Source organism: Micropterus salmoides, unplaced genomic scaffold, assembly GCF_014851395.1.
Source record: "Micropterus salmoides isolate LMB-PRFRI ecotype aquatic unplaced genomic scaffold, ASM1485139v1 Ms_hic_scaffold_14, whole genome shotgun sequence".
NCBI lineage: Eukaryota > Metazoa > Chordata > Actinopteri > Centrarchiformes > Centrarchidae > Micropterus > Micropterus salmoides.
This window is the reverse complement of record NW_024040485.1, coordinates 2,265,319-2,275,664: the sequence shown is the minus strand read 5'-3', so window position 1 is coordinate 2,275,664 and position 10,346 is coordinate 2,265,319. Positions and strand designations below refer to the sequence as shown.

Below are 10,346 nucleotides of genomic sequence, written 5' to 3'. Positions count from 1 at the left end.
AACCGATTACTTGGGTACCAAGTCAATGCCAAAATGCTGAAAATATGATGGTACTCGATTTAGGGATCCAACACTTTGGAGCACTTTGGAGACATGCGCAGCTGCAGCTATACCTCCGCTGTCATGTTTGGAAACCAGGGTGAAGGTAGTTTAATGTTTATCATTTGTCTTTTATTTGCGGCTGTTACCTTCAATAGCTCTGTGTCAAAGCTTTGATTTTTTCCAGTTTTGTAATATTTTAAAGAGCTAATTTAGGCAGACATTTTACAGTTTTGAGGACCTCAAAATTACCAAAGATGACAATGCAGTTTGCAGCGCAAAGAACTGAATGTCTGTCCAATGCACCTGTTGCTATAGGCAGAGTCAGGGAATTCTACTGTATTAGTGTTATTAAAATAAAAGTTTATATCAAGTTTTATGTCTGTCAGGACATATTTTGTGAAATTATGATTATGACCAAATGAAACCTTCCTTTAAGGGTCACTGTAACTGATACACAATAATAAGAATTGGTAATACCGTTATTCCAAAACACCCTGTGGTGTTCAGGGCTGCTGGCAAGAACAACAGTGGAGTTTATGTCAGGTTGATATCATTTACATTCTTGAAGGGCTTTTTTACTAGTCTAGACCAAGCAGGAACCTGCCAGTCTGAAAAGTGAAGCCAATGCGAAAGTGCCTTAGACCTGCATTCTTTCTAGTGGCCAGCAGGAGGTCTCTCTACTGGCTACAAAAAGAAGTGTGTTTGTATAGAAGTCTACGAGGAAATGAGCCTACTTCTCAGCTGATTTATTACCCCAACACTTTCATAACGAGTTTATGGTCGCAGTCGATAGTCGAAGTCTTCTTCAACACAACGTGATGTTCGTTTAGTGGTGGTCCTATTTAGAGGAAAACAGACAAAGCAGGGTATGCTTTAGGGTGTGGCTATCCTGATTGACAAGTCGCTACCATGGTGACCTGTCAATCAGGATAAAGGCGGCTCATATCCGCTGCTCTGTGTACGTTTGACCAGCAACGTTGAAAAAGCTTATTAGGAGTCAGCTGTTAACTTTTTCTGGTAAGTACGTTTTGTTTTCAGTCTGTTTTTAGCTTGCCAAAATTAGCATCCCAGTTAAACTCAGTTAACGTGAATTACAGATGCACCTTGCTAACCAAGCTAGCTAGCACCACCCTCTCCTCCAAATTTGGTCATGTCTGATTTAAAAAAAAAAACAAGATAGCGACGGCCAAATTGCCAAACTCCAGGCTTCAAAATGGAAGTCCACAAGCCAACAGGTGACGTCACAGTGACTAACGTCCACTTCTTTTATACAGTCTATGATGGAGACCTTGTAATATATTTACCAGCGAGTCATGACTAGCTGAACAAACTATATCTGGAATACACATTGTGATATTTTACGATGGCTGCAATAATTCTCAAGGTCTTGATGGATAAACCAAATGTCCAGTCCCACTCCCACAATTAATGCAGTGCACCAGGTGTTCAGCTCCTTTCAAATGTCATATAATGCGCTGTGTGTCTTTTACTTGCTGCCTGTAGGTCTCATCACTGCACTTCAGCAATAGTGCATTTCCACAGAGTCACAACAGGTCAAACACAGCTGCTGCTCGTTAAATTAATTACTGGGAAGTTTGATGTAGGTGTTCCAATAAACAGCACAGATAATACCAGTACTGAGAAACAACAAAACCTGCTCATTATTTTAACAAGCTGCAGCTGTGTTCACACTGCTAACACACACCTGTGGCTTCTACAGAGACAGAGTGACCAAAATGAAAAGAGGAAAAAACTTCATAGGTTCAATAGTTTGTGCAATGTATTTGTTTGTTAGGTATACCTTTTTATTCTATAGCTCACCGAGGTCAACACACTGGTCTTTATCAGTATTAACAGTAACCTAATTAGTGCCTGAAACTAGGGCTGGGCGACAAATCGGAAAAAACAAAAAAACAAGTTGTTTTTCCTTGTTTTTTTTTTCAAAATTGAAAAATATTGATTTTGATATTTAATGTGTCCGATTTGTGTAGCTTTGTGTGCTACTTAAATGTAATTAAGACGAACTTGAACATCAACATAGGTGGGTTTTTAGTCAGGCCTCAGATGTTGCCTGAGAATCCTCCAGTTTTTAAGATTTCTTCAGTATCAAATTTATTTACTGATTGTTGTCAGGACATCCAACTGTTATTAATTAAAGTGAGCTGTATATTAATGAATAATACACAGATTAAGAGGTTTGGTTAATTTTCATTCATCCTCTCTTCACTGTTTCGACCTGACCTTTATTTTCTTCATGAGATGCGCTGGACCGTACAGGGCGAAGGACAGGAGGTTGCGGGAGCGACCTGGTGCGCTGCAGAGGGTCGGTGATCATTCCCTCTGGTTGGATGAAGCCTGACACAGACCATAGCTGTTGGAAATAACAGGCGCACGTGTACAGCAGCCAGTTAATTTTAAAACCAGTAGGGATACAACACCGTCATATAAATCATAGATAGAACAAAACTCAGCTGGTTTATTTTGCCGTTTTGGTTTAAAACGAAATAATCACGAACCATACACAGATTGAAAAGCTACTGTACATGGCTAACGTTTATCCTGACAAAGGCTGCTTTTCCTCATCTCCCAGGATTTTTCCCCACAAGTGGCTAGCATTGATCTTTCAGAAGTAAATAACCAACTCAGTCTTTTAAATTTAAATTTCTGTTTATATCTTACTAACAGTAAGAGAAAACCTTTCCTGTGTGTACAAATCCAAATGTGGGATTTCTGACTTTTCTCTAGGAAAAATAAAATCAAGATAGTGAGCTTCATTGAAATTTCCAATCAGGTGCCAGGTCAGTGAAGCTAAAAATACCAAAAACAAAAAGAAAAAATCCAATTAACAAGATAAATACATCAATGTCAGTATGACTGCAACATCGTGGATTAATTTTTTGACCATTTTTTCTAATTAAGAGTTATTATTTAGTCTCTTTAAATTCCCATAAAACCGTGAAAATGTCTTCTTTTGTCCAAAACCAAAGATATTCACTTTACAATGATAGAAAATCACAGAACCAGACATTTATCATCCCAGTGGCCTAATCAGATAATCACACTTTCTTCATTTCTGAAAACATCTAAAGGAAATAACAGCATCAACGCACACGCTCAGTAACCTCCCAGTGTATAAGGCAGCTCCACAGAGACAAACAAATGCAAATGTCCCAGAGGTCCCTCTGGCTTCAGACAAAGTCACAGCAGAATATATTAACTCCTCTAATCCCTTCCTGTAGTGAGAACTATCAGACACAGCATCTGCCATCCTGAGCAGACCTGGGTGCTTCTCTGAGCTGCTGGAAACATTTCACCTCACGCAGTTTTATGTTTAGTTGTATGTGGTTATGGTTTGATTAAACTGTATTCAATACTGTAATCAACAATCATTGTCACCTATGTATGTATCTGTGAAAGCGTTAGAAATGCTTCCCTGTCCAGGATGCTGTGAGTAAGAAGTGTTTCAGGTGGATGTGTCTCTGTTTTCAGGTTTCTCCAATTTCTCTTTGAATTGTATTAATAAAAGTGACCTATTTTAAGAAAATATTTCGAGCCACTATCAGATAAAATAATTCATTATCTGGGACATTTTTTTGGAGTGTGTAGCCCTTGGGAAATAGTCAGCATGACACTGTTAGCAGCTTAACACTTGTTCTCTTTCTCCCATCAAGGCGATCATTCAGCGTTTCCTCAGCTATCAATACGGTGTGCTAATCTGTTCCACTATCACCAGAGCTGCTCGCCATCCAACTGACTGACTGAACAAGAAAATGGAGATGTTAGCTGAGACTGAGGAAGTGTGACTGAGGGAAGGAGAAGGAGGCGAAAGGGGAAGAGACATGCTATGTAAAAAAACAGTGAAACGCAATAAGGAGAAGAGTGTCTGATCAGGTGGATACAACCGGCTGTACAATTCATCATAATCATAATAAAATTTCCATCTGAGGTCATTTCTATAATCAGTTCGAAACGTAAACTGAATCGTAAAGTGAATTGGTTGAGCAGCATTCCTGTCTGGTTGAACAGTGCATGAAAAGAATGTACTTGTTTGCTGTAATCAATGACCCATAGGCACAAGTGTGTTACTTGTAGCAATGTTCAGAGAAACTGGTATTTGCATCAGAAATATTAATGAAGAAAATCAATGCTTAAATTGTTAATTTTCATACGTACACACAAATAAATCTTTGAACATTCCAAGCACTTCTCATGTCCACATGTCAGCCTAGGTCTCAACCGAGCAAGTGTTTTATAGCACGTTCACCTCCCGCTGGGCGTGTTGATAAGCAACCAAAAAAAAAGCGATGTGGCTTAAAAGAGGTGCTCCTGAAGTATAGGCAAGCAATCAATGAATCCCCCCCCAAAGTCCAGGCATACTGAGTTTATTTTAATATATAAAAAAACTGGTCTAATTTCAGTTTTGCGTTGGGTTGGAGTTTCAGTGGCCTGAATGTTGTTTGAGAGCCTGAAGGAAAGATTCAATATACTTTCTATAATTTAAGCCAGAACCTATTAAGCGAAGGCTGATCTGAACATAGGGGGAATAGAGACACTGAGTCATGCAGGAACTTGTGTGTCATAGATCAGGCTGAACAGTGTCTCGCAGGATAAATATGTGTTGACGTACAGTTTGTCATTACGGAAGCAGAGAACATCATATAGTTGAATCATGGTGTCTCAGACAGGTGGACACCTGCGTGGGTTTGAGACGCTGCTGAAGTGTGGGCCTCTGGAGACTCTCTAAAACCACAGTCTGGTCTGAGCCGGACTAAAATAGCAGCTGCAAGGAATTCTGGGTCATTTGTTTTAGTCTGCACAAGAGGCTGACAGTGTGACCTTTAAAGTGTTCAGGACAGATCAAGAATCAGTATAGCTGTCAGTTACTGCGCAGCTGATCTGAAAAATAACTTTCAAATACTTTCATCAAACTGTGTAAAGCAAACCCAATCTGTTTTATATGGAAAACAAATTCAACGGTAGGTCGACGACATGCAGCTTACACTTTAAATGCACCACAGTTGACGAGTGGTGGAAGAAGTGTCAGATCCTTTACTTACTAAGTAAAAGTACCAATACCTTAAAGTCAAAATACTTATAATTATACAAGTAATAATTATTACAAGTTTAACGCTACATCCACACTACTACATGTTTGTTTTGCGGAGATTTAAAACAAAAAACGATCTCCGTCCACACCAGCGTTTTAGCTGTGTATCAGAACTGATCTCCATCTATATTAAAATGACTGAAAATGCACATCTAGTTGCCGTTCACGTACACTGGACATGCACGTGCCAGTGTAAACATGAAGCTAACATTCTATTCTACAGCATTCTATTCTACTATTAGCAAAAAAAAGACAGTATAACTACAGACGAAGAACCACACTACTTTTTTCATGGACCGACAACAAGGTGGAACTGTTACTGAAAGTAACATGGGAGTACAAAGAGACTGTGGCGGCGGAAAACAGATTGGGAGTCATCGCAGAGTAAATACAGCGACATGCACACTACAGGTGTATAAGTGTTATTTGCACAGTACAATTTTTTTAAATAAAAAATAGCAAAACAAAAAATGTCAGTAGCATTGTATTTCTGCTTTGCATGACTAATAAGACCCAATCAGGAAGCCAAATGTGAGCGTCTTTATGATCAAAACAGGGTCGGCAGTATTTTCAAACTTCTCTGTTTTAGGTCTTCGGATTCGCTACTTTAGTCTGGACTGGAGGTGCAAATGTAGCAAAAGTATTTGTATTTGGATGTGGATTTAGCCTAAGTCATGCATTCAAGTAAAATGATTCATTCTGCAGTATAATGTCTGTGCGAGATCTCGTGCCACGCAATTGACATTTTTCACATGTTGTGAAGCCACACATAAATTTTCTCACACAGTGAAAAATAACTGATAACACTGAGTCACAGAGCTAATCAACTCCACCCAGCTGATGCGACACCGGTGTATGCCGTGATATTAATCAAGTGAACCCGCTTGTCAGATTTACCGGGTGAGAAACAGGATTTTGACAGGACACAGATGCAGGGCAGGATTAGATTGACAGAATTTATTGACCAACACAAGGTGCACAACTTACAGTTGCAAAGTCACCAAACATGAGGTGAGCAGTCAAAACCAACAGGGTAATTCCACAAAGCAAGGTATCCAAAAAACTTAAATAGTTCAAAACCCACAGGAAAGAAACAATAACAATCCAAAATTTCAGGTAACCATATTAATCCAAAACCACACTGAACAAGCAAGAAGGCAGTCTGACATTCAGGACACTGATGACTTTTGGCAAAACCCTAACCCCTAACCCCTAACCCTAAATAATGAGCTGTGACTGTTACTGAATGTAACATGGGAGTGTGGCGTCGGAAAACAGACTGGAAGTCGTCACAAAGGAAACGGCGACATGCACAGTACGAGTTTAGGCAGATAAGTGTTATTTGCACGGTACATAATATTATTATAAAAATACGATGTCAAAAACCTGGTCAGCAGCATTGTGTTTCTGCTCCGTTTTAAGTCTTCATTTTAAGTCTTCGTTTTCAGTCTGGACGGGAGGTGCAAATGTAGCAAAAGGTCTCCGTTTTAATTCAAAAAACGCAGTAGTGTGGATGGGGCCTTACTTTCGGCTTCACTTGCAACATGCAGTCCCAAACGGTGTCGGTCAAACAGTCTGCAAGGGATTTAACCAGCTAAGCAATAACATAATGCACTAGCAGACTATAGGGCAAATCATGAACTCTCATTAAATTACGTTGTTGTCGTAATATTACGATTTCCTTCTCCACATGTCAGAGAACACTGATGAGGGAGAGATTCTGAATGTGCAGAAACTTTTGAACATGAGCAGAAAACACAGGAGCTATTAAAGTGCAGGAGTTTATAAATGAATTAAAATTAATTAAATTATCACTAAGGTGAAAAGGTGCCACAATCACATTAAAAGAGGTTACTCCACCAAACAAAAGACTTACTTTTCATTCACGTTGTTTCTCAAACTGCTGAGTCATCGGTATCTCCTGCATGCTCAGTACGTGTTCGTCCTGCATTACTGAGAGCTATCTAGCTTGTTAGCAGTTAGGTAACTACAAGTTAAGTTCCCTGAAAGGCCAGCACTGTCATGATGATTCTAATTGTTCAAATATGTAAATTTAGGGGTCAAAGTAATTTGATTTTAGCCAAAAGACCATTAAATTCAGCTTATGAAGTTAGTGTAACTCACTCCCACTAAAGAGCGCAGGAGGCAGGATTTATGCATGCAGCCTAAAAGCAAGTGCCAACTGTGAGGGACAGTTCCGGGCAAGAACACACCATTTTAACTGTCAGGTGACATAACACCACAAAAGCATCCAGTCAGACTGATGAAAGGTCCTAAGTGCACTTATCCTTCAAGTGTAGACAGCAACCTGCTTTGCTCGTAGCGCAGCAGTGCTCTTTATGGACGGATCTACTACTAATTTTTTTACATTCCTGTTTTACTTTCAGTTTCTTTTTTTAACATCTTATACATCAATCTTTTCTTTTTATCAATATTTCTGGTCCACCTTTCCATCTACACATCCTCAATCATTTTATTACTCTCATATCTACATCATCCTCTCGTTTTGTGCCCAACCTCAATCTATTCTTCCATCCAGGGGCGAAACAAGTTGCAAGATGGTCACAGCGGGCCTTCACAATCAAAGAAGCATAATGTCAATAGCAAATTAAAGAAGTGAAAGCTTGCAGCTTTAAAACGACCAGCCACAGCCAAATGCACTGCACAGTACACCTAAATTAAATGAAACCAGACAGCATTCTGTAAAGAAGATGAGTCATAACCTAGTTGACCAAATCGGTGTTGGAGCACCATAAAAGAATAAAACATAGCCTAACCGGTGACAGCGCATGTTCACACATATAAAAACATGATCCTATTAGTGACAGTACACAATGACACACATGAAAAAGATGATGATCAATGACATTAAGCACATTGACAAAATTTTTCATGCCTGCACATACAGGCATTATAAACACAAAACACAAGTGTCTAGATTGATTACTAGTCAAATAAATAATAAATCAGTTTAACTTACATTATAGGCACAGCCTCCTGAGCTTTTCGCTGTGCAAACCTCTTAAACCAGATAAACAGGTCTTTCCCATTGAGCTCTTCAGGTAAGAAATTTTAAGTTTCAGTTTGGAAAAAGATCGTTCTGCAAGCAGTAAAACCATGCAGACTGCCCCAAAGCTTGCAGCAATGCAGTTGTTATCCACAATCAACATCTTGGTTAGTTCTTGTAGTGTTTTTACTTTTCAGATGCTGTCTGTTAAACAGTCGAGGTTATGTCATTTTTGTAAATATGGCATTACTCGCATGCTTGCTCAGAAAAGTGCACAGTGTTTCAGGCTGTAGAAGTTTGAATGTGTTGGGGGCCACGTCCTCGTCTTCATCATCATCAGTACCTAATGGTGGCAGCAGCTGTCCCCTTCAGCTCTTATTGCTCTCAACTCGTGCTTACTGCTCTCCCGTATTTCTCTTAAAGTAGGTTTTAATTGTACTCCATATCGTTTTAATTTCCCTGTTGTTGTCACTTCACTAGCTAGCTATTCTTCTGTGTGGACTGGACAGCAGTGCGCAAGTCCTAAGAATTTTGTGTGGGCCCTCATTCCACATCTTTAACATTAAAACTGTCACAGTATTTTATGTTTTTGTATTGTTATTGAATCTGAATGACATTAGGTATGAGACAGAGACACCATGGAGTAAGAGGCTTAATTCACAGACTACTATAAATACCTACTGCGATACACTGGCACACACTCAATACCTCATACAAAATAATTGATTACATTGTTAGATTACTTAAAATAAAAACTTTATTAACATGACAAGTAAGTTACTTGCCCTGCAACTACTGCAGGCCCCTATGCAACTGCAGTCCCTGCATAGAAGGTAGTTACTCTATAACCCTTGGCATCTTTTTCCCATTCAGTTCTCCTCCTATTGGCTTGGACTCAAGCCACTAGGAGGAGAGCTCACACCTCCTCGCCAACAGCCCTGTCCTCCTAGAAACCTTGCCCCTTTTTCCTCCAGAGTCCAAATGTGCTTACCCTTTTGTTTCCCAGGCCTCCATCAGGCCAGTTTATTTCTTTTTTCCTGTGTGCTGCTTTTCATCTGCTATCTTCAAACATCAATTTAATTTGTCCTGAATTTGTCTCTGTATCAGTCACTATTAAAACATCATAACTACATCTATGGAGAGGATTAAGAGAAGCTTCCACCGCTTCAATATGTACAAGGAACTTTTTTCTTTGCACCAACAGTTTACAAAAAAGGCTTGGCTTGTCAGAATTCAGATAATGATATCTGACCTCTGCTGTTGTCAAACACCCATCGAAATTCAGCCCAGAGACATGTTTAATCAGCATTATGAAGTTTCCTACACTTTCTGTGCTGCTCTACTCTCAGTGATGTAATTAACCAAGGTCATTCTCCACCAACTAATTACTCAACTTGGCTAAAACTGCAGTGCAGAGAGGAACTGGAAAGCTTTCTGAAGCAAAGAGTGACTTGAACTTCTGCCACCGGCCTCTGGAGGTCATCAAGGGCCAGTTTTATCTCCAGAAAGTTCAATGTGACAATGCTAATCGTCTTCTTTTAACAGCCGAGGCGGGAAACATATTTCAGTCAATCACGTGGTTCCACTAACGTAAAGGGTCTGCGCATGCGTAGTAGTAGTGACGCATGCGCAGTAGACCCCTTACGTTAGTATAATCAGTCGGGGAAAATGCTTTTTAAACCTTAGTTTGAGGCATATTCGTCAAACTTTTTCAGCAATTTTTTTCAGATTTTATTGCCAGTATTGACCAGTAAAAGTGCAGTCCTGGCAGTTCTGAGTCTGTCGGTTGGGTTAAGTACTACCAGTTTGAAAATGATAAAAATCTGGAGGTGTGGAGTTAAACAAGAACTCTGAAGCCAACTGGACATCTCTGCTTCAGGCTACATTAGGTCCAGCAGCTCGGAGGCGACGGTGCTAACCACAGCAGCACTGCCCCACCCAGTAACCAAAATATTATAAAATGCCTTGTCATCCATCCATTTTCTATTCCCACATCTTCTGCAGGGTACTCCAATTGACATTAGGTGAACATAATATTATTTTTAATTAAACTTTTGATCCTTTGTGTAAGGAAAATCACCATAACAATGTTTTCACACGAGCATGCAGGTACACAAATGATTGTTTTTAGAGATGACATTCCCCCGAGGTTGCTCCCTTGTTACACCTCCTGCTGAGAACCTGCTGCTG

The 10,346-nt window shown here is 39.7% G+C and overlaps 1 protein-coding gene across 1 annotated transcript in view; it reads right to left on the bottom strand.

Annotated features, from left to right (window-relative positions):
• Positions 1-2,043: 2,043 nt before the first annotated feature.
• Positions 2,044-10,346, bottom strand: part of LOC119901659 (potassium voltage-gated channel subfamily KQT member 3-like) — a 55,076-nt gene continuing 46,773 nt past the window's right edge. Inside the window, exon 3 of the mRNA XM_038717228.1 lies at positions 2,044-2,413. Within this exon, the coding sequence (XP_038573156.1) occupies positions 2,374-2,413 (40 nt within the window). The 3' untranslated portion in view covers positions 2,044-2,373. The remainder of the gene's footprint in view (positions 2,414-10,346) is intronic.